Here is a 25,504-nt window from a genome sequence, read left to right as displayed (position 1 = left end):
TGGGGGACGACTCGGGCAGAGAACCCTTGACTCAACATAAAATAGGAATTTAGAAATAAAGGGAGAGTCCCCCCTTGATGACCAATATGCTGATGAAGATGTTCTTGATGTAGCTCGTAATGTCGATGTAGCTCTTGATCTTCGTCATGTCGATGTAGATCTTGATGTTGATGTAGCCCTCGGTCTTCTTCATCCTTGATTTCATTGTGTAATGAAATCTATGTAGGCAAAGATGGATCATATTCTTGTTGGAGAATGCACAGGCGGAAGCATAAATAAGACAAGAGAGAGAGTAGAGAGAGCTTGTGGACAAGATCACCTTTTATATTAGCTTGAAGGTTTACAATGGCAATTGGCCAGCAAGAGAATGTTGAACTTGTGCAAGGGATTGGATGATAAGTGAGAAATGGGAGGCCTCCTTATATAGTCCATGTGTGAAATGGCCTACTGCCTCTAGGGACAAGCCGACTGCCCACGACTCATAAAATAGGGGAGAAATACTTAAAATGCCCAATAAATGGTACAACCCAAATACATTGAGATGCATAAATTCTAACAATTCTCAATGTGTTCACGAAGCCTGGCATGATGATGTTGCATGCTCCTTCCAAATGATAATGCGTTGAATCTGCTTAAGGAGGTCTTAGCCTTATCAATGGCCAGTGTCTTGCCCTTGTACAAATGATTTTGGAGCATGATAGATGCGGTATATGAAGCATATAAGCTCAAAAATCCCATTGTCCCAAACAATGCTAATACAGATATATACCCGATTTTGGATTAACAAATTGACCACTCAAATCAAGGGGCAAATCTGATTTGATGCTTCACAAAGGTTTAGCAACACTTGAATGTGAGATATGATCCATTAATGGCCCTAAAAACCTCATATGATTAGCACTAATCAAGGTATTAGTGAATGCAATTTTCTGGTGATTGAGTAGAAAATACCTTGATTTGGAGAGCACCGTCGGAGGGGCAAATCAAGGGGCTTTCTTGATATGAATCTTTGGCAAGTAATAGCAAGTCCCCAATGGTATGATTGATGTTACATGCGGAAGCTCTGAGAGTCTTCTTTCAGCCCTAAAAAACCATCTAGAACATGCTGATGTAAAAACGCAGACAGAAGGGAGAGTAGAGAGAGAGAGAGAGATAGCTGGAAATTCAGTATTTCATATGGTACAAAAAGGTACATAATCCCTTGCAGCCATGGACTGCCTTCTGGAAAAGGTAGACAAACCCTATCCCTAGTCCTATGTCTAGACCCAACTCAAAAGGAGTTGAATGAATGAAACAATGAGCACATAAGCCTTATTTATATAGGCTTGAGAACACCTCATGGATTGGCCTACTGCCGTTGGCCAGCTCTTGGACAAATAAATCTCATAAATGCTGTAGCTAACAGGAATATTCCCTGGCTGACAGCCCCTGTGTCCTCCCACAAGATGCTCCACAGTATATGCTCCGAAAATTTGGTTCTGTTCTGATCTTTTCTTCTTTATCTTGTTACCTCCTTAGGGTTAGCCTCTAAGATAAGCATGTACATGTGTGTGCACATGACATCCCCCCCCCCCCCCCCCCCCCCCTGCTAAACTTGATGACGGGATTCCAATCTGCTTCTTGGATGATTGTCATCATCCCATTCTATTCCCGGAGCCTCTTTGTCATCCTTCCTACTCTGGCAACCTTTTCACTGAATACCTGACCCGGTCTCCAAATCCACTCTAACTCTGAAGAAGATCTATGCATCTGCTCCATCCAATCCCCATTCCGTTCCTGCCTTGTCTCTGAACACCGTCTTGGTCTTCATTCCTGAGAAATGAGTCTGGCACTCTCACTCCACCCCTTGGAGGTGTGCACATGACAATTGAACCCTCGATGGTCCAAGAACATAAGGATTAATGCCAATTAATCACTGATTAGTAGAGGTAACTCACTGTTTGTAGTGCAGAAGAAGGGAAAATGTGAAATTGAAGCCCTTTCACAAATCTTCCTCAAAAACTCTTCAAGGGGCACTTATAGCAATAGGTTAACATGATTTTAGAACCACTAAACACATGATTAGCCTTAATAATGACTCTTTAATTACCTCTATGCAAAAGTGACTCTTAGAGAGGTGCCTAGGGCTGTAGCGGCTTTTGTGGTGCTTCTTTCGAAAAAGTGATGCTGTAGGTGGATTCGCAGCACCCCAGAACCCTCGAGGACGAGTGGGTTCGCGCCGATTTGGACTTATTGAGCCACCATTGCGTTTTTGCTCAAAAGCTATGTTTTTTTTGAATCGTCTTCTTCTGGCGTGGATGCGCGCGATTCGGTCCAATGGAAGCTCAGCCGAGTGTGCCTATGATCTGGGGAGAGGCCTGAAGTTGTAGTTTGATCAATGGTTAAGTATCTAAGGAGCAATCATGGCTGCAATGGCAGGGGGTAGAAGAGAGAGATGAGCAAACATGAGAAAATGGTGAAAAATGGAAAATAGCTAATTACTCACTAATCATGATTAGGGTTTGATGATGAGCAAGGATTAAGCACTGAGAATCATTGAGAAGCATGGCTCTGATACCATGTTGGCAATCACAGGTCCACGCATGGAGCTATGGAGGATGGAATCTCTCCATGGTTGAGGAGGAAGAAGAAGAGAGAAAAGAGAGAGCAAGTTGGGCACACCACAAGGTGATTGTATTATGAGTGAATGAGATATGAATGAACCATCAAGTACAATACCCTTTTATAGGCATTAAACCCTATATTTTGACTCTTAACTAAGAGGTTGTTCACACCTAGAGTATTCACACCAAGTTGGCTATAAACCTAATGACCGGATGCTCGTATCCCCAATGCCACATGGTATTTTGGTGTATTTCTAACAGTAATGACATAAGCAGTGATGTCATCGGGGCAACCTTTGTAACCTATAAAGGTGCAGGTACTTAATTGAAGAAATCAATCAACAATCACATCATTGAGTCGTGTAGTACTCTCTGTTGAGCATTGTCTCCTCTCTCTAAGTCTCTCTCTCCCTGTTGCTGCTGCTCACGTAGCCATAGCCACGAAGCTCTTGAAGCCTCCATAGCTTAGGATTGTCAACAAATGTCACGATTTTCAATAGACAAAATGCTAAAAAATTAATTACAGTATGTAGAAAATCAGGCCTCAAAGTGAATTTATTAGTAGAAAAGCCCGAAATTATTGTAACAAAGCCCCAAAATCGATTGCCCAAATTTTGATTGTAGAAAAGCACTGAAATAATTGTAGAAAAGACCCAAAATTATTTGTCCAAAATCAATCATAGAAAATCCTGAAATTAATTGTAAAAAAAGCGCTAAAATAATTGTTGAAAAGACTGTTCAAATTAAATGATGAAAAATCCCCAAATTAATCATAGGAAAGTCAGAAATTATTTTAGTATCTAGGAAACAAGGCTCCCATGTTCTTGAAGGCTTCAAATTCAATCGCCCAAAATCAAATTTGGAAAATTAAGCCCTCAAGTTGGCAATAGAAAACAGGAAATTTTTAGCATAGAAATGCTTAAATCAATTGCCGAAAAGCTCCAATTATTAATAATTGAAAAACCCCAAACCACAAGCATTTTTTACTTGCTTGATTGCAAGAAGGGGTGCCAAATCCTAACAGCAACAACAAATTTAAGGTAATTTATACATGCTTTGGGCTGAGAGCAGAGTATGCATGATGGGAGTTGATATAAACCTTGTGAGTAGACTTTTACGGAGTTAAGATCGCACTTTGGGCTTTTTGCTAAGGTAGAGAAATAACCTGAGCTTTCCATTGATATATGCTTCCTTTCATTTGCTTGGCATGTTTCTTAGTGTTGTTTGAATCCAAGAAAGCTTAGCTTCAGAGGAGAAGGTTGAATGACTTTTGTGTTAGTCATGTGTTTCACATTTCTTGTAAATTGTGAAAATTCATAGCTGGCTGATCTTTGCTATTGATGATCCCTTTGTGATTTTGTAGCTTTGGCTAAAGCTCAGCAATTATTATTGGAGCCACAAGAAAGGGATTATATTGTCGCACAGATTAATCTTGCGAGAGGTATTTTCTTTCTTTAGCTGGAATGCTATTTTGTACATAAAGCGGTTGTGCTTTGGCCGGAATGCTGTTTTGCATGTTTTCCCTGATTTTTACCTGTTTTGTATCCCCTGCTCGGTGGTGCATGTACACTATGAATTGCTGTCCTGCTTTATTCCGCTCTCTTGTTATAGCCCATAACCTCTAAGGTGTTTCAAGCTTCACCATTTCTCTCTTATCTAACACTTAAAATCTCGAGACTTGGCATTTCGGGCTACAGGTGATGATGTTGTCATGCATGATCAGGAGTAAGCCATCTCTACCACATGACATTCTACATGCAGAGTTTGGGTTGGCCCCATTGGTTACAGATGCCCTTTTTCAGACTGTCACTTATATTTAGCATGTATACACGCTTGACAGAGATCGCCTCCCATGACTAGCACTAGAGTCCTCTATGCAATTATACTACGAGAGGGAGAGGGAGCGATTGTGACGAGCTGGACTGCCCTCCTCAGCATCATGGCCACCACCATTACCGACACATGCATGGTACTTTGAGGTAGTCGAGTGGTTTCATGCACATGGCATACAGATGGACCGTCTCCCCCCGTTTCAGTATAGCCTGGATTCCCCCTACCTTGATCTCTCACAACAGGAGATCAACCGGATCATCCGGTTAGATCCACTCGGGCTACACATACACCAGACATGGGTGTCTCCGTCAAAGATTGGTAAGAAGTGTGAGTTCTACAGAGATCACTTCTTGAGACTCTCCGAGGATGGGTTCTTTGAGATCTTGGGATACATTCAGATACATGTCACATGCTATGCGTATCACGATCGGCCAGCTTAGGGTATCCTCCCATCGCCTCAGAGTAGAGACTAGCAGAGCTGAGGATATCCCACATGAGGAGAGGACATGCATAGTATGCATCACAGGAGCAATAGAGGATGAGGCCCATTATATGTTAAGTTACCCGGCTTACTATGAGATACGGGAGAGATTCCACTGCCTCTTCCTAGAGGGATTCGGACCATACATGGGTGATACGGTTTGAGGATCAGAGGTGCTTGGGCATGCACTTCATGGAACTCAGACGACACAGGGATGATGTGTTGAGGCAGCATGCTGAGTGACAACCCCGGCTCCGACAGGACACCTCACAGAGAGCCATCGCAGATTTCTTTGTGGTATACACATCCCCATCGGAATCCACTGCCCACAACAATTCCTCTACTATGACATCAGAGCCCACCACTCGTACCCATGCTGCAGCTCCACGCCCCAGAGGAGTTCTTAGCGAGAGAGCTCGATCCATTCTATGAGCCAGTCGTTCCCGACCTAGAGCATCAGGACCCTCCACCGCACACAAACATATTCATGAGGTTCTTCGTTGACATGACATACTTCCATCACAGAGGCCTGACATTCACTCCACCATCAGATCGGTTCTGGCTGAGGCGGGTATCGTCGTTAGCTGATCACAGCATATCTCACTCTACACAGGATTATCTGTTGATCACATATACTATCAGATGTTTTCATTTTACTTTTGCTTTCAGTTTTCCATGGCTCAATATATCCATGGTACCATTGTATTACTTTGGGTATCGTAGGCTCTTGGGGTCTTCCGTAGACGTTAATATAACTCTCTCTCTCTCTCTCTCTATATATATATATATATATATTCCACTCACCTCCATAGCGTACCCCCCCTCGCTATATTCCAGTTCCAGTTTCATTTTCTAGGTGCCAGTAGTATCATCTTTATTTTTCATTTTCTGGGTTTTTTTTTAATCCAGACATTGTATCAGATCCACCATGATGTAACTTTTGGTCTCATAGGTCATTATGGCCTTTTGAAGACGTTAATATAACATTTCATTTCATTTCATTTCATTTCTCTCTCTCATTCAGTTATTCCATGATTCAGTTACGCATGGATTCATTGTAACTTTTGGTCTCATAGACCATTGCCGCGGTCTTTTGCAGATGTAAATATGTATCTCTCTCTCTATCTCTCATGGCCTTCGCCCCCTGCTTGCTGCGTTGCCTGCTGTGCGCACCCCCTCTGCCTGCCTTATCCCACCTTGCTCAGGCCTCCAAGGCAGCAACTAGGGGGAAATAGCTAGAATGAATCTATAGGAGCTAGAAGCATATATCAAGATTGTGGAGGACAACACCAAGAAGGCATTGGGTGAGCTGACGAAGGTACTGGATAGGGTCTCGAACCAACATGAGAAACAATTGGAAGGCCTCCGCAAGGAGTTACAAGGCAAGAATAACAAGATTGAAGAACTGGAGGTAAAGGTGAATCACGAGGAGGAGGAGATTCATACGCTGAAAGAGACCTAGATGCAACAATAGGCAATGCCAGAGGCTGCTGCCTCAGTGATAGGGGAACTTCGGGCAAAAATGGAAGCCCTAAAGGCTCCTGTCAAGGACCATGCAGTGGAGGAAGGGGAACTGAATATACAAGAGGGTCTAAGGACGGACCTAGAGCAGCCTTCAAAGTGATAAGTTGCAGGAAGTACTACCAACCACCAAGGAAGATTGGGTGGAGGTGGTGAAGAAGCACAAACCCCCACAGAGCATCACTATTGAGAAGGAGAAATGGAAGGATAGGGCCCTCCATGTGTGAGTGCGAGGCTACAAGTGGGGGCTCACCCCAAGACAGATGCCATGATGCTTTGCTAGATGATAGGAGTGGACGGGACCGCCCCCCCAAGGTGGATGCCATGAAGCTTTGCTAGATGATAGGAGTGGGCAGGAACCCCCCCCCCCTCTCTTTTTGTAGATACATGAAGGGCAAGGAAGGATATGACACGAGCAACCTTTCATCATTAGATTCCCTGACGCCACCAGTAGACATGCCTTCTTATACAGATGGGCTGTTCTCAAGGGCGCACATGTCTACCTGGGGGATTACCTCACCCCAACACAGGTGGCACATTGGCGTGAGGCAATGGTGACGGTTCATGAGGCCCATAGAACGGGCAAGTGGGCTATCTACAACGATGGCAGGGTCATTATTGCTGAGCGCTGTCCCAAATAGGGACGCGGGATCTAGGAGATCAAACACACGGAGGTTAGCCATATAGAACTGCAATGGCACCTTGTGGTTGAATGCAAGAGGTTTGAGCAAGATTCTCACAGGTAGGGATGTCATTTTCTATACACACAGTCATCAGAGTCCTAAGAGGGGTTTACCATACATAGTCGGGTATGAGTTTCCGAGGCGAGACCTGCACATTAGGAGTACATGGCTCGGGAGGGGTAACTGTCCTTTTTAGAACCCACCTTCGATAGATTCTCAGCATCGTCTGAAAGGACGAGGATGTATGGTATCTTTGGGTGCAGCTATAGCTTACTGGGGAGTCCAGACAGAGTCATCCACATTGATGTGTATTATTTTGCACCGTGCCACTCCCCTTACGCCACACAACATGGCTAGTCACTATACTTACCATTATATGGGGATATTATGGAGTTCTCACAGTTGGGGGAAGTCCTCTTGCTGGGGGACTTCAATGCCAGGACAGGGAGTCATCAGGTCCCACTACTACTTGTTTTAATGGTTTTGGGCAATAAAAACCTTCAAAAAGCAATTTTTAGGGTTTTTGAAATTTTCACTCCGTACAGCTCCGCACATGTCCGTACAATTCTGTATGGCTATACGAATCCGTACAGCCGCACAGACGGACGATAACGTGGCACTACAACCGATGAAGGCGCTTTGAATCAGCGGGCATCGATGAAAAACTCCATGGTTTGGTTCATGATCAAGAAGATGATTTCCAAGCTTCAACGGAGATGGCAACACCTTAAAGATGAAGAGGTTGTTCTCCAACTTGATGCTCAAGAGCGGCTCATGCTTCTTTTATACTTGAAGAGAGCCCTGCTGTTTACCAAAAGCTTATCCATGCTTTGCTTTTGCCTTTTTACTCTTTGCTTTTCCCCTTTTGCTTTTCAATAATAAAATATTACTCAACTTTTGTCAAAGTTATTTAGCTTTTTCTTTTCTAACTTCAAGGCCTTGCTTTTTGGCGTTGGAGCTGCTTTTTGGAAAAGGGACTTTTAGTTTTTGGTTCGGTTGAATCTCCTCTTGCCAATGGTGCCCTTGGCTCGCGGTCAACCTAGTTTGACTTTTTGATTTTTCTTGCTTTTTAACCAAAACTGGTGCTTTTTCTTAATCAAACCTTATGGCCACTGTTCCCAGGTCTTCCACCTGTTTGGTGTCTGGGCATGGGTTTCATCATGTGAAATAGAGCTAGGAGGGCCAAATAGTTACAATTCCCCTACTACTCGTGGGAATCTAAAAGCTGAGATAGCTAGGAGGGCCAAATAGTTAGCACTCAAGGGCCAGCCTTTGCCATAGCCCAGATGGTAGTGGATGCACTCTTCCAGACAGTCACATACCTCCATCACGGCAGTCACATGGATCCCCACGAGTGCTCGAGGCTTGCCCTGCAGTCCTTGAGATAGCTAGCACTCGAGGGCCAGCCTGGAGTATGGCATGCCCGAGTTTCCACGTGGTTCTCAGGATATGGGCTCCGCATGGACTACCTTCCACCCTTTCAATAGAGTTTGGACTCCCCTTTTCTCCGGCTTTCTCATGCGGACATTAACCGGATTATCTGGTGAGCTTCTCACACCTTCGGAGCTCCCACCGAAGATGCACTTCTATCGAGATAACTTCCTCACGCTGGCTGAGGATGGATTCATCCAGCAGTCGGGGTACTTGAGTGTTCACATGTCTCATGCCATGGATGATTGGCCAGATACGGGTTTCATCCCACTGCCTGAGAATGGAGACAGGCAGAGCTGAGCGTGTCTTCAGAGCCGAGGAGCTTATATAGAGACCGAGAGAGAAGAGTATATGCCGATTATGCCACATAGAGGTTGAGATAGAGGAGCATTACATATGATGCTGCCAGTATGCTATGAGATCCGTGGGAGGTTTCGTTGTCTGTTCCATGAGGGATCTGGCGCACTTTCCAAGATCATTGACCTCCCGGGCCAGTGTTGCCTAGGGCGCTTCCTGCTTGAGCTCTTTAGACAGAGGGACACTTTCTTGAGAGAGCTTCGGCCCTCAATGGGCCTGAGAGAGAGAGAGAGAGAGAGAGAGAGAGAGAGAGAGAGAGAGAGAGAGAGAGATTAAACGTCTACTAAAGACCCGATGGGCCTATGAGACCAAAGTGATACAATAATGTCCATGGCATATCTCATCATGGAACAGAAAATAAAATAGAAACAAAACAAAACTTCTCACTGGATTGATACAAAATTGTCCATGGAAATCTCATCATGGAATACCAGGAACATGTAACATGAGAGGAGCATCAGCCCCCATTAGATGGTATACCACTCTCCAAAATATCAAGCATGGGGCTAATGAGTATGGCTGAGAAGTCTCCCTCAGCTACGTCACGTGGAGCATATCCTAGATCTGGAGCTGATGAGGGGATTGTGACCAATGTCCAGGGGGCCGGGGGTGTCGGGCACGCTGGAAGGCGGAGGCCCGGTCTGAGGTAACTCCTCTCGGGCGAGGCGGGTCCGAGGTGGGTCCACAGGATCCACTGTATGGGTGTCGTCCACCTCTTGGGTCCGGAAGAAACTGGTGATGGTTGGCTAGCGAAGGAGGGGTCTTTAGTAGACGCTTAATATATCTTTCTTTCTTTCTTTTTTTTCTGTCAGTGGACAGCCTTACATGCTTCCCACATGCAGGGGGGACTAGCACTGTGGACTACCTCATGGGCTCCCCTGCTCATACCACAGATCCTGAATTTCACCATCCCACCCCTGTGTTTTGTCTTTCCATTCTCCATCGCTCAGAAGGCAGCCTGCTCATGCATAGATCCTGCTTGGGTGTGCAAGCCTAGTCCCCCACTCAATTCTTTGTCACGGGAGTTGGGCTGTGATGTTGGAGAGAGGTAGAGACAGATCTAGGGTGGGGATTCGGTGGGATAAGTAGTCCTCATATACACAATTCGGTGGGATAAGTGGTCCTCATATACATGATTAACCTCATGGCAAAAGAGGATGTGGGTGTAGGTTGTGGCAGCAGGTGTAGGTGTGAGTCAAAATGGGGCAAGAGACTGTAAACAGGAGATATGCATGTTGGCCGGCTGGACAGCAAAGAATTGAGCAGGCTGGACTAACACAATTTACCGGGTAGACTTGGAGGCTATGGGCTGCAGCAAACATGATGAATTTAAGTGCTGAAATGACCGGAAAACAGGCTGAACACTTGCCCACATGCAAAACACAGAAGCTGGGCTCAAATGCACAAATGCAAGGGGTGCACACTGCGTGTGGACTGCTGCGAGGGAAAATGCAGGCTTAGAGGGTTAATTTGCATTGATGAAGAACTGGCTGCTCATGTAATAGAAAATGAAGGGTCTGGGCCTTTATGTTAAGATTCTTTGGCCCCTTCTTAGTCCCTGGATTTGTGTGCCAAGAAAGTGCCCTAGAGTCTTGGTCCAATTCGACTCTTTTTCTCAGTGTCCAATCAATTGGCCCTTTTTAGCCCTTGTTCCCATTGACTTTTTTCAGCCACTGTACATCCCACATCATATTTGTCCCAATTGAGTTTTCTTCGTGCTTCTAATGACTTGACCATTCATTTGTATAGCCACCTAGCATTTTGCTTCTTTTTGGGTTTGGAGCTTAGCAACTTTTGTGCCAAAATGAAAGCAATTTGTTGCTCCAAGGGTCTGGACTTTGGAGCCTAGGAACTTGTGTCCAAAAGAGTGTCTTTGTGCTACTCGTGCTTCAGCCTAAGCTATGCATGTTCTACTTGTCATGGTAGATGTGATGAGAGATGGGCATTAGTGATCGGTGCGCGGAGTAATATTTTGAGTTACGATGTGTCTCAAAGCCAGCACAACTCTTCCTGTGAGAAGAAAATTATAGAAAGCTTATGTACCCACAGTTTACCAAATATTGACTTGCCATACCGGATTATGATTGCCTTGTTCGATACCATGAGTTGCACCGAATGGCGATGTTATATCCAAATTATTGCTCCTCTTTACAATACAAAAAAATCATGTGCTTGTAAATCAAAATGGGTTAGCATTAATCCTCATTGCTTAAGGTAGTTTTTTTAAAGTAGTAGTTGGGAAATTCAATGTAAAAGAGTGTGTGTGAGTAGGGGCATGTGAACCACCCCTTGTATGGATTATGTAAGCAGGGATGTCATCGAGTATGACTTGGCATCTTTATCTTATCATGTACTTCAAGCTCTGTAATAGCCACCCCTATGTGTATATGAATATAACATTGAGCAAGATGTAGCCCTTGTGGATCTCGTGTTTAGCTTAGGGTTTATTTTAATCTTGCATATGTGTTGATCTTCTCTTGTTGCCCCATCATCACTATCCCTGTGTAACCCTAGTCTTCTCCCCTTAACCCTAATCCAACAGTGGTATTAGGGCTTGTGCACAGCCGGACCATCTCCACATGCAAACATCACCGCTGCCCTAGAGCCAGTCGCCGCCATCTCAGAGCCATCCGCTGCCGTCTCAGAGCCAAGCGCCGCCGTGAGCTGCCGCCTGAGAGCTTGCCCTCGTTGGTTGGTCGGGTGGCACTGCTGCCCAGCAAACCACCCCCATCATCACTATCCCTGTGTAACCCTGATCTTCTCTTGTTACCCCATTATCACTATCCCTGTGTAACCCTAAAGTTGGGATCTACAATCGATCTCTGAAATCTAGTCCGTAGAAAGAAGGAATCATTCTTCTGATTCCAGGCCCTCGGAGCCTGCTTAAGACCATACAAGGCCTTCCACAACCTGTAAACCATTCCCTTTGATCCTGGAACCTCAAAGCTTGGAGGCTGCTCAACATACACCTCCTCCTGCAAGTCACCATTAAGGAACGCAGATTTAACATCCATCTGAAATACGGGCCACCACTGAGAAGAGGCAAGGGCAAGAACGGTCCGAATCGTGGTCATCCTTGTTGTCGGTGCAAAGGTATCCTCATAGTCGATGCCAAGCCGCTGAGCATAACCCTTAGCCACAAGTCTGGCTTTGTGTTTGTCCACGGACCCATCTGACTTATACTTGGTCTTAAAGACCCACTTGACACCAATGACAGACCGTTTCGACAGCCTCGGAACCAACTCCCAAGTGTTATTCTTCTCAATGGCATCCAGTTCCACCTGCATGGCTTTCCTCCAAGTATCCTGTGCAAGGGATTCCTTGACAGAAGTGGGCTCTTTGTCCCGCATTATACGAGACATCAAAGCATAGTTTACCTGTAAAAGCTCCGTTGAATGACTTTTATCACGAACTCTATGCGATCTTCGAGGTCCGTCCTCTGTGGTCCATTCGGAGGGAAGCTCCGTAACACCTGACTCCCGAAGGGTGTCTACCAACCACCTGGGTACTCGAACAGAACACGGAGCCTCTTGCTGCTGTGAGGGCTCATTTCCAGCTACCGGCTCAACCTCCTCAACTGACTGAGGCTGTCCAGCTGGAACAATCGACTGGGAATCATCATCAGAATCATGTGGGTCACCAAGAAGTGGCGGCTCATCAATAGTGGAAACCGGAACATGTTCATAAAAAACCACATCCTTGCTGACGACAACCTCGTTCCTCTCTGGATCATACAACCTGAATCCCTTGGAAAGAGAGTTATATCCCACAAAGACAAGCGTTTGGGACTTTGAGTCGAGCTTCCCCCTCTACTTCTTTGGAATGTGAACATATGCATCACTCCCAATCACACGGAAATGGGAGACATCAGGTTTCCTGCCAAAATACGCCTCAAAGGAAGTCATGTTCGGTACTGAAGTCGTCGGAGAACGGTTGAGGATATGGACAGCTATAGCCACCACCTCTCCCCAAAGTGGACGAGGAAGATCACGATGCTCCAGCATCGTCCTCGCCATCTCCACCACAGTCCTGTTCTGACGCTCAACTACAATCTCTGACGGCGAACTTGTATTGGCCGGCTCCCGCTTGATGCCATGCTCCGCACAAAACCGCATGAATGCATTGGAAGAAAATTCTATGCGACCTGACTACCGTTTCAGATCTTGAAAAAAGTCACGGGAAGGAGTCATGTGCCTGGAAGTACCACTATCAAGAATCCATTCCCGAGTATCCTTGGCGGTGAAGCCAACTGCCTCCTCGCCCGAAGAAGATGAAGCATCTGTGTCCAACATCTCCAAGTGCACAAAGGCTGGAGTCTTTGCAGCGGAAGCTAAAGAATCAGCACTCTTCCCAGTTCGCTTGGGACACTTTCTCCAATAGTGGCCTTTCTCGCCACAATTACTACATGTCCTCTTTGCCTTCAACTTCTCTCGGTGTGAATCGGGCTTCTTCGTAGAAGACTTCTCCGATGAAGACTTCCCTTTGTCCTTGTTGTTGTTGTTGTTACGGCCTTTTGACCGTTGGCCAGTCAAGGCCTCAGAACCTCCGCCCTGTGGAGGGTTCGTGAATTGCTCTTCTTGGTCCCAGACCATGGGCACAAGCTCCTCCCATGTGATGGTGCTGAGCCTGCCACTGCTGATCAAAGAGGAGTAAAAGGCTGAGTACTGAGAGGGTAAATGTGACAACAACGTTATGGCCATATCCTCTGTCGATATCTCTTTCCGTGCCTGGAGAAGTTCCTGCTGAAGAGCCTGCAGCTTGTTGATGTTCTCCCGCATCGTTGACGACTTTGCAGGATTCATCACCCGCATTTGAACTTCCAAGGAGATTCTCTTCATGGGTGATACCCTGTTGTAGAGAGAATCCAAATGTTGCCAAATCCCTCTGGCCAGCGTCATATGCTTTATGTGATTGATCACCTGTGGTGTGCAATTGAGGAAGATGAAAGAACGGACTCGGGCATTAACACGATCCCATAACTGTGCCTGTGCCTCCCGTTCCTTCCGAATAGAGGGTAACTTCCCTTCTTCCAACTCCGGCCGTGGAACCCCAACAACAATGAAATCAGCCAAGTCATAGGACTCCAAAACAGATTCCATCATTACCTTCCATATGCCGTAGTTGTTCCCGTCCAACTGTCGGTCCACCGGGAACGTGGGGAGTGTCGGGATCTTAACGTGCTTCTCAGCCATCTTAAGCAAATCAGCCATCTCAAGGGTTCACAAGGTCTTGTGAAGGGAGGGTGGGTGGGAAAAAAGAAGAAGAAGAGGTTGCAAATAGAATGCAAGGTGGCTGTCCAACGGTGGTGGCCGCCTTCTACCTGATCTCCAAGTCCCGTACAGCCCAAACAGTCTCGAATCAGCACCTCAATCAACAAACCCTCGACGTCCCACTGTCTCCAAGCTTCAAGCCACTTAGGGCTACCGAAGGTCATCACATTGGAGGCAAAGGCCCCCCCCATTCAGTCACGAAGGTTGTTTTCTTCTTGTCCTCCGGAGCCATGCGCACTTGGTTGTACCCACCATTGAATCCATCCAGAAATGAGTATGTCTTATGTCTTGCTGTAACATTCAGTGGAGTGAATCTTTGAATGGTAGAGGAAATGGATCAGACATAGTGGAGACATTCAGTTTTATGTAATCTATATCGACTTTAAGCGTCCCATTCTTCTTGGGGATGATGACTATGGGTGTGATAGCCATTTTGCTCTGTCAATTGGATAGATGAATCCCACTCTCAAAAGCTTATCTATCTCTTCTTTGACCTTCTTATGGTGTAGTTAGGATTCATTCTGCCTGATTCTCCTTCAGATTGATCTTGTGCTGATAAACGTTGATACCATGTCAGAATGCATAGCGGAAATGAAGACAACTGTTGTAGAGAGCAATATAGAGATAAAAGAGAGAGAAGCTAGTGTAACTGTACTATATACACCAATAAAATCCCGGAATACAGAATACAGAAGTGTGAGGGCAAGGGGCCATTTTATATGGCCCCTAGCTACTGGTCGGCCAGCTCAAAACAGGCCGATAGCAGCTTGACTGTAAGCCCAGCGGGGCGTGCAGTGACAGACTTAATCACGTGTCCAAGAGAAAAAAATATAAAGAGAGAGAAAAGGGAATGGGGATCTTGCACAGTACAGCAGGGAACAGGCCCTGCCTCCTTTTAGGAATTTATTCAGGAACAATCCATGGGCACGCTGGCCAAGATCAATACAATCAATGAATACAAAACAAACAAATATGCCGATGTAGGATATCCAAGTCGATGTCGATGTCGACGCACAAGATCTCTGATGTCGAGCACACCATGGGGATGACCCACAAGTATCTCTCACCGGGCTAGTACCAAATCTAATATCCAAATCCAAATCCAATGATTCCAAGTCCAATGAATCCAAATCCAGATCCAAGTCCAAGTCCAAGTCCAGATCCAAGTCCAAGTCCAATAACCAAGTTCCACGTTCATGTCCAAGCTTCATGCCCAATCTATATGTCCAACTCCATGTCCAAGCTATATGTCCAAGTCCAAGAAACTCACTCATCCCATGAGTAATCTCCACAACTCCTATAGCCTTGTCCATGAAGAAAACCATGGAAAAGCTCTTTCTCATAAGAAAACTGATATAAAACTTGTTTTAATGGTTTTTGGGTGAAAAAACATCCAAAAGCAGTTTTTAGGGTTTTTGGAGCAGTTTTAGGGTTTCTGAAATTTCTGTCTGTACATGTCCATACAGTTTCGTACATGTCCGTACAACTCCGTACATGCGTCTGTGTTGCCCATGCATATGCCCATACAAGTCTAGGGCTAACCGTACATTTGAAAAGCAAGTTGGAGAAGGTGTTGATGGTGAAGAAGAAGCTCTCCATGATCATAATGATGCTCACACACTCCACAATCTCCTTCAATCTTCAATGATCTTGTTCCTGGTACTACAAGAGAAGTCCAATCCTTTTTATACTTGTAAGAGACCCTGCTTTTTGCCAAAAAGCCTTCATGCTTTTGCTTTGCCTTTTTATGCTTTGCTTTTCTCTTTTTACCTTTGCTTTTACTCTTTTTACTTTTATTAATAAAATATTGCTCAACTTTTGGTGCTTTGCTTTTCTAGCTTTAAGGCCTTGCTTTTTGGCTTTAGAGTTGCTTTTTGAGAAAGCGCCTTTTAGCTTTTTGGTCCGGCTCAGTCTCCTCTTTCCAATGGTGTCCTTGGCTCGCGGTTAACCTTGTTTGACTTTTTGCTTTTTCTTGCTTTTTGACCAAGAATGGTGCTTTTTCTAAATCAAACTTTATGGACCCTGTCCCCATGTCTTCTTCCACCTGTCTGTGTCCGGGCATGGATTTCATCATGTGAAAAGAGCTAGGAGGGCCAAATAGTTACACCGACTGCTCACGCCAGCACAATGGTTAGTCGGCTAGCACTGGGGGGGGGGGGGGGTCGGGCACCAGCAGAGCAGTTGGGCAGCCAGCAGACAAAGTCGGCCAGCACTTGGGGGCAATCGACAGTCCACACACAGCTCCAAATAAATGGAAAAAAATACGGAGAGTGAGGAAAATGGGAAGACACCAAATACGGGCGGGCATACCCACAACAGAGGCCTTGACATAGTGTATAGACAAGAGATGACTGCTAACAAGAAAACCTTGGGCGATTTCATCTATCGTCACATTCGACAAGCCATAATTGAGGTGAGATACAATTTTAATTTTTGAGTTTGAAGCTTTCAAGTTTAGCCTTTGCCTTTTACTTAACTTTCAAGTCTCATTTATTTTCCATATTCTCATTCAAATTTCATGCATCCATCATCCTTGTAGGTTGGTCCCGAAAATGTGGTTCAAGTGGTTACGGACAATGCGTCCAATTGCCGCAAGATGGACCGCTTGCTTGAGGAGGAGTTTTCCATAGTATGGACTCCTTGTTCCTCTCACTGCCTTGACTTGCTTATGGAGGATATAGGCAAGTTAGAGTGGGTGACACAAGTCACTCATATTGTCACTTTTTTCAGTCAAAAAGTCAAGGCCCTCGCTATCTTCTGCCATCACAGCGGCTTGGAGATGAAGAAGCCCTCCATGACGCGCTTTATCCACATGTGGCTTCTTCTAGAGCGCCTTTATGATGTGATGTCTAAGCTCCAGGTAGCAGTGGTTTCGCCGGAGTGGCAAGAATGGATACAAGGTGAGATACCTTCGCGTGTCGATGAGGCAAGAGCCATTCAACGGTTATGCTTGAGAGAGTAGTTCTGGTGCCAGGTTCGTGTCCTAGTCATTGTGATTACTCTCTTGTATAGAGTTTAACGCATGACAGACATGAGGGAGCTACTATGGGGCTCCTCACTAACTTTATGAGAGAGGCCATTGTCGAGATTCGTCGCACCACAGTCCTCGATGAGCTTGATCCAGAGTATATGCTAACAAGGTAAATAAGATTCAAGAATAATTTAATGAACTAAAATAGAGTGTTGAATCTAAATACTTATTCTTTCTTTTTTCTCATATAATATATTCTTTCTTTATTTTAAAATTCATAGTGATCTCCTTGAGGCTACTCCTCGACGCAATGCTATCTTGGCACTGGTGGAGAAGAGATGGAAGTGGATCAAGAGGCCTATCCATAGCCTTGTTGCCTTGTTGCATCCTACCTACAAAGCACTCTCACTTCTTACTGATCAAGAGTTGCTTTCAGCTAGGGATGCTTTCTTACCGAAAGCATTGCTCGATGATGAGAGTGGACAATTTCAATTCTTACAAGAGCTCATCAACTATAACGATAGGAGGGATTCTATGGTGAAGTCTCTCTTGTGGTGGAAGTCATTTGCTTACCAATAGCCTCACCCACAAAGAGTAGCTTTGAGGATTCTAGCACAGGTTATCACTAACCACTTTGCACTAAGTTACTAACTTGTTAAGAAATTTTAACTCTTAACACTTGAGCTAAAGCCTAAAGCCTAAAAATTATAATTATGTGTAGATACTAGAATCCTAAAACATTGTTTATTTTTATTGTGGATTAGGATTGCTCTTCGGTGCATGTGAGAGAAACTGGAGTTCCTACTCATTTATACACACGAAGTAATGCAGTCAGTTGAGCACGAAACAGTTAGAGCGGTTGGTCTATTGCTGCAATAACTTGCGCATGGTGCATGCAATGCATGATATGAGTCAAGCTAGACATGTATATTGTTATGTTAGACCTACATAACTTTCAATGTTTTATTATTTACAATTGAAATATGTTGTAACTTGTGGATTTACTGAGGCCTCCAATCAATTACAAAACTTGTAGATAAACGTCGACCAATTCAAGTTGATGGTGGACACTCTTAAAAGCATAGTTGTTTCTCGTACCCGTACAAATGGGTTATTACCATACGGTTCGTACAGTACAATACCGTACGATATCGTACGGTACGAGTTTTGTTTTGTTTTGGTTCCCCCCCCCCCCCAAAATTTTTTTTCCAAATGCTTTAAAAAAATATAGAAACCCTGCTTAACGAAGATCCCAAATGCTCGCAATACTTTGCAACTTTCGTGTCCACTCAGTATTCCATATGGGATTGTTGAGAGACCTAAAAAATCTAGCGAGGTAGACTGTTAGTGTACACTAGATTGGTAGGATGAGAGAATCTTGCTACGTCACTTGGAGATCCCTGGTATAGGTAGGCTAGACAGTTAGATTCTCAAGTTATGTACGAGGGAGAAGATTTGGACATGGCCATTTTGATCTAGAGAGGAGTCCCTAAACCTATCACCCTAGATGCACTGCTCGTATTTGTGCAAGGACGGTCCCTTAGTCATAAACGCTACACTGGGAGACCTTTGAGACTCCTCCCCTCCCAACCTTTCCTCACATTCAAGCTTGAAGCTCCATAGGTTGTAAGTGTAAAAAATAAAGACCGTATTTTATGGTACGGTATCCGAAAATTTCATATCGTACCAAAAATTCCGGTACGGTATCCGTATTTTCGTATCATGACAACCATGCTTAAAAGTGTCCACAAGGAGCATAATGCAAAGGAGGGGGCCATATATGCGGAGCTCTACAAAGAGCTAGAGGAGATTGATAGATGAGTCTCTCGCACTCGTCGTGGCCGCCAAGCTAGTGGTGGAGTACAAGTTCGGCCCATCCTTACTTTTGGCTCCTGAGACTTTAATTGCCCAGTTGCTACCTATGTAGACGTGGCTCCACGAGCCGGAGCCCTACCCCCGCAATGGTTAGAGTTGAGGATGCTTCCATTGCGGAGTCTTATTTAGCAGTTCATGATGATATCAGGGAGCCCGAACATGATGATGAGGACAACATTCTTAGCGATGAGGATTTTGGTGGGAGCTCTGAGGTGTCCTCCTCTTGTGAGGATATTGAAGAGCCTAGCGACAGCTCTGACATAGATGGTGACATAGGCTTTTAGCCTCTATAGTCCTCTATAGACTTTTTGCATTTTTTACTCACATTTTTGTACTTGCCCATGCGGCATGCCGACTTTTGCGGCTTTATATATATTCATGACTCTTTGACATGTCACATGTACATTTGTCTACTTTCATTTTCTATGCAAGTTGCAAGTTTGCAACATTCTAAATTTTTATGTTTTGGGTAAGTTGTAAGTTGCAACTTCTCTAAGTTTTGCATCTATATTTATATTTTTAAGTATTTTTTAAATGGACCGTACCTCCATCGCATTTTTAGTGCATTCCAAGACCGTATTTGAATGTACCGCACCGAATCGAACTTTTCATACCTAACAACTATGAGCATGAGATTTTGGTGGGCCCATGCAGGCCATTTTTTAAGCTCATGACTACTTTCCATTGAGGGAGGGTTTGTTGGGAAAATCCAATGTAAAAGAGTGTGTGTGAGTAGGGGCCTGTGAACCACGTCTTGTATGGATTATGTAAGCAGGGATGTCATCGAGTATCACTTGGCATGTACTTTGGGCTATATAATAGCCACCCCTATGTATATGAATGTAACATTGAGCAAGATGTAGCCCTTGTGGATCTTGTGTTTAGCTTAGGGTTTATTTTAATCTTGCGTATGTGTTGATCTTCTCTTGCTGCCCCATAATCACTATCCCTGTGTAACCCTAATCTTCTCCCCCTAATCCTAATCCAACAGTAGTTCCTCTTTGTAGCAAGCTATGCGGTACTCTTTTTGGGTTGTAAGTTGGTGGTTTTCTTTCCGTGCATACATCGCAGATGAACTAAAAGCGGAGAGAAAGAAGCAATTAAAGAAAGACAATGCTTCTAAGATAAGGTCACTGGTTGATGAGGTAATGTGTCGCATTCCTTAGTCTTTGAAAATTGAACTTTAGTTTCCACCATTGTACATCAGGAATGATTGTGTCCATGCCGCTTTCATAAAAGTGAGTCTTGTAAGAGCGGCCAGGCTGTATAATTGGGCCTTTTTTCTTGCTTGTGCGTTTGGGGGTTCACTTAGTACATTTATGGGATCCCACCTGCCTGCGTGAGCCTGTGCAAAGTACCTTCTATACATAACAAGTTTGGAGTTTCAATACTCTCCTATACAAGGGTTTTTGCATGTGAAAACCCTCTTAACTTATTGTGTATATGCCCCCAAAAACGCCCATGTTCTACATGCACCCATTCATTATGCATGCATGAGTGAATCCCCCTTGCTTGTGAGTGACAAGCATAGTCCATCATATCTAATGCCCCCAAAAACGCCCATATTGTACATGCACCCATTCATTATGCATGCATGAGTGAATCCCCCTTGCTTGTGACTGACAAGCATATTACATCATATCTAATGCAATTCAATACGCCTAATTATCCATAAATCTATTCAATGTTTTTCTGATTTGGGCCTTTGATTATGCAGGGTAAATATGAATTACAGTATGAAGACAGTGAGGACTTCAAGCAAAAGTGGAAGCAACGGGTTCGAGAAATTCTTACAGAGCAGGAGTGGCGTAGGCGTAAAATGCAGATGCGGGTAAGGCTTGCTCTACTGTCTTTGTTTTATGTTTCATGGATTCGGTTGTTGAGCAAGAAGGCAGCTTCTGTTGGGGTATAGATGAGAACAGCAGTATTTCGTGTGGTGTGGCTTCATACTTTCACCATTGGCAAAGACAAATATTAATCTTCTTATGGATAATGTGTCTTACAGATATCAGAAGAAGAAGGAAGGTTGAAAAAAGACGAGGAGGAAGCCAGGGAACTATCCAAGAGAAAGCGTGAGAACGATGAAAAATGGGAAGAAACAAGGGAGAATCGGGTAAGATTTCTAAGTTCCAGTCAACCACTAGAAAACAAGTGAAAGAAAATGCTCTGGGATTTTTTCAAAGGAATTCAGATTTCTAAGTCCCAAAGAAATCTTAAGATTACAAGGAAATTAATCTCATAGAAATTATTTTAGGATTGCCGGAGGACTGGGGGGTGCGTTGGTGGCGGTTAATGTTACGTCCACTTTGCACTTGGGTGCCGGGGCACACGACAGCACCAGCAATGTGCAAGTTTTGGGTTGGTGATGTTCATTGTGTCCAGTTGTGAACCCTAGTGCATGCACCAGTCAGCCAGTGGCCATCAGGTTAGTCTTGGGCAAGTCCAGGCAGTAGTTGTACATGCGCAAACCCCACACTGTGTTTGTAACCCACTTGAAGTTGATGGCTGTAGAGATCGCTGGCAGTGTATCAGCCAAGTGCCGGTCACCAGACATCAGCATGGATCTGTTAGGAGCCAAGTCAGGTAGGAGGGAAGCCCGTCAGGCAGTGCAAAATCCATGTGGACAAGTGCAGCAGGCTTGGGGTAGAGGCCGGGGAGGTTAGGAAGAGGCTGGGCAGGCCTGGGCAGTTGGCCAGGGAGGGTTGGCGCAGAGGTTGGGCAGGTCGGGCAGCCTAGAAAAGGGCAGAAAGTGCTCTATGTAGGCCCTTCCTCTCCCCGTTTCAGGTCTTTGGTTTGTGACAGTGATCAGGTCAGGCAGAGCATCGACCATTGCAAAACAGGGTATTTCTAGTGAGTTGCTCATTAGGCAGCTTGTTCAAGCAAGGAATTGCTCGGAGCTGCAAGGATGGCTACTGTTAAGCATGTGTACCAAGGTTAGAGTTCAGCTAAGCAAGCAAGGAGATATCTTTAGTTTGAGGATTAAGATGTGCATTGTATTCGTTTCAACTTCATAATAAAGCAAACACACTGCATGGCCCTTAGTAGGTATTGGGACCCGATGTTGCGTGTGGTGTATTCTGTCTCTCTCTCTGATATGGGAGCTCCCCAGACAGAGAGACCCACGGGCCACACCTAGCACTTTTCTCTTCCAGGCAGTTAGCAGCAGACGGCGATACACGATGTTGGTACACCCAGATGTGTACCTGGCTGAGATTACATGGCATGACGATTGATGCACTCCCTCCATTTGGTTACAGCCTGGACTGCCCCTTCTTGGACCTTAGTCGCTCTGACCAGAATAGGGTGATCAGGATGGATATTGTGAGGCTAGATGCAGAAAGGACATGGTCCAGCCCCCCCCTACCACTAGGCACGAAGATGGCCCACTATCGGGACCATTTTCTACATGTCTCCCCAGATGGCTTTGTGACACAGTCTACATAGATGGACACCCATCTCTCACATGGCATTCACAGTGCCATTGGACAGATCCGCACTTCATCACATCAGCTGAGGGTAGAGACTGGCAGATACGAGGGGATGAAGCCAGCAGACCGCATTTGTCAGCTATGTCACCAGGAAGTGGAGTCACAGGAGCACTACATATGCCGATGTACTGTGAACTATGAGATACGAGGGAGATACTGGTGTCTCTTCCGAGAGGGTTTTGGACCATTGTGACATGTGATGGAGTTTGGGGATCAGAGGTGTTTGGGGCTTTTCTTATTGGAGCTCAGACGCCATCGAGAGGCTCTCCTATGAGCCAAGACAGCACACCAGGATCCACCCCGCTAGCGAGCCATGACAGATTTTTTCAGGGCCAGGACCACCCCGGCAGATACGACCAGGACCTCCACTACCCCCTCGGAGAGCCAGAAGTCCCATAGACGTCCTTCAGGAGTCACCCTTGACAGAGCCATAGCACTTTGTCGAGCGAGACGCCCACGCTTACCAGAACCTCGTCCACGGCCGCTTCATCACCGGTGGATTAGAGCCATCATCACCCGCCGTAGGAGACGACTGCCCTGCCACTTTAGTCTCTCTATCTTACAGCACCCCATGAGAGAGATACTGAGATGAGCAGATTACACCAGTCTTATGCTAGTTGTAGATATTATACACTTTTGTTGTACCTCAGTAGGAGTATTTTCCTTTCATAGCTGTTTAGGACTGTTTTAGGACTTTTTTAGTCCTTTTTGTCTTACTTTTGATGAGACACCATCAGCTGTGTACTATGTTTTGGTCTCATAGGCCACTTTGGCCTTTCACAGACGTTAAAATATCTTTCTTTCTTTCTTTCTTTGTGACATGAGGACACCAATTGGGTTATCCGGTTAGATCTTCTCAGCCTCTACATGCACTGCACATCGAGCACACCTTCGGAGCTCCCAATGAAGATGGAGTTCTACAGAGATCACTTCCTCACCCTCACTGAGGATGGATTCATCCAGCAGACCCGGGCTACCAGTGTTCACATGTCCCATGCCATGTGGATTGCGATTGGCCAGATACGGGTTTCATCCCACCGCCTCAGATTGGAGACATGTAGTGTCTTTAGAGATGGGGAGCTCATACAGAGACCGAGAGGAGAGGATCTGCCGATTATGCTGCATGGAGGTTGAGATAGAGGAGCATTACATATGCCGTTGCCCAGTATACAATGAGATCCGCGGGAGGTTTCAATGTTTGTTTCATGAGGGAGTTGGTCCACTCTCCAGGATCATTGACTTCCCGGACCAGCGTTGCCTAGGGCTCTTCCTGCTTGAGCTTTGCAGACACATGGACACTTTCTTGAGAGAGCTTCGGCCCTAGCTACCCTGATCCCTCCCTTCCTCGCCAGCCAACCATCTCCAATTTCTTCCGGACCCAAGAGGTGGAGGACACCCATACAGTGGATCTTGTGGACCCACCTCCGGCTGCTCCGGACCTGCCTCGCCTGAGAGGACTTACCTTAGACTTGGCCTCGGCATTCCAACGTGCCCAACGTCCCCCGCCCTCCAGACATCGGCCACGATCCCCTCATCAGCTCCAGATCTAGGACATGCTCCGCTACCATCGAGCTACCTTTTCACGTAACGTAGCTAAGGGAGACCTCTCGGTCATACTCATTAGCCCCATGCTTGATATTTTGGAGAGTGGTTTACCATCTATTGGGGGGTGATGCTCCTCTCATGTTCCATGTTCTTGGTATTCCATGATGAGTTTCCATGGACAGTTCTGTATCACCACAGTGAGATAGCTATGTTTTGTTCGTATTTTATTTTCCATTCCTTGATGAGATATGCCATGGACATTATTGTATCACTTTGGTCTCATAGGCCCATTGGGTCTTTAGTAGACGCTTAGTATATCTCTCTTTCTTTCTTTGTCTCTCTCTCTCTCTCTCTCTCACAGGCTAGTGTAGGAGCTTGGCCGAGAGGTGTGACACTCGACAGAGCCAGAGTTATGCAAAGCTCGACACCCTAGACCCCATGGCCCTCGCCCACGGCCATGCCACCACAGGAAGATCTGGGCCATCATCTCCCATCATCGCAGGACCTTCTCGCGCCAGCTCACTTTTACCACCTTGAGCACCATGTCATAGCGGCCCATGGCCCTGAAGGCAAGTACCAAATGCCAAGCTGAACTGCATGTAATCCACATCAATGCTCTGTAACTGCACCAGTGATAAGCATAAGAAGAGGTAGCAGATATACGCATGTGTAAAGGCAACAGGATCGTGAAGTCATGCCTGTGAGACATGCAATGTAAGCTGCAAAAGTGAAACTCATCAATAGAGGATCCGATGAGGAAAAAATCAGCAATGGTAGGGCTGATAAAAGTAAAAATTCAGCAATGGGAAAAGCTGAAAATGGGGAGAAAAAGTGGGGGCTCGAGGCGGGCATCAGCCACCAATGCTATGAGAGGATAGGTAAACTCTGAGCGATGCCATGATCAGTGGCATGTATGTTAAATGTAATAATGCATAATCCCACAATGAATAATATACATGTGACATGTCAAAACCATGAGAGCAAGCCAACACTGGCCAAGTGTGTAAAAGGCACTCCCAGTAAACATCACATGTGAGAAAGCGACAATGTCAACACTGTAGAAACAATCCCGCTGCAATGGAAAACAGCATAAAAGGCATCTCTAGTAGACATCACATGAACGTCTAGCATAGACCAGCATAAGGGTCAACAAGCATAAGTGACCATGAGGCATCACCAACTGCATGTGGGCAAGTAGAATCCCCCCCTGAAATGCAGACAATGCATACCATGGAGTATAGACTATAAAGCATAGTTATCAAAAGCAATGGCATCAGAAGACATCTCTGTAGGCAATGAAGATGTAAGTGTCAAGGCTGACACGTGTAGCCAAATTGGTCTGATCTGCACTTGTGGAAGAAGATGTCAACTTCTTCTTTTTTTCACTCTCAATACGCTTCCTGCATTTCTCTATGGTGTGCCCTAATTTCTTGCAATAGTTAGAGC

General features: G+C 45.3%; 1 protein-coding gene across 2 annotated transcripts in view; it reads left to right on the top strand.

The window, feature by feature from the left end:
• LOC147635598 (uncharacterized) overlaps nucleotides 1-25,504 on the top strand; it is an 88,693-nt gene that overhangs the window by 40,262 nt on the left and 22,927 nt on the right. The window contains exons 4-7 of one of the 2 annotated variants that reach the window (XM_086802971.1): nucleotides 3,967-4,044; nucleotides 20,097-20,170; nucleotides 20,743-20,856; nucleotides 21,031-21,138. In XM_086802971.1, coding sequence (XP_086659097.1) covers nucleotides 3,967-4,044; nucleotides 20,097-20,170; nucleotides 20,743-20,856; nucleotides 21,031-21,138 — 374 coding nt within the window. The remainder of the gene's footprint in view (nucleotides 1-3,966; nucleotides 4,045-20,096; nucleotides 20,171-20,742; nucleotides 20,857-21,030; nucleotides 21,139-25,504) is intronic. The other variant, XM_086802972.1, reaches the window with a different exon arrangement.

This window comes from Cibotium barometz, chromosome 9 (assembly GCF_041138505.1).
Source record: "Cibotium barometz isolate CiBa-2024 chromosome 9, ASM4113850v1, whole genome shotgun sequence".
Classification (NCBI taxonomy): domain Eukaryota; kingdom Viridiplantae; phylum Streptophyta; class Polypodiopsida; order Cyatheales; family Cibotiaceae; genus Cibotium; species Cibotium barometz.
Note: the sequence above shows the minus strand (reverse complement) of the source record. Positions and strands in the feature narration are given on the sequence as shown.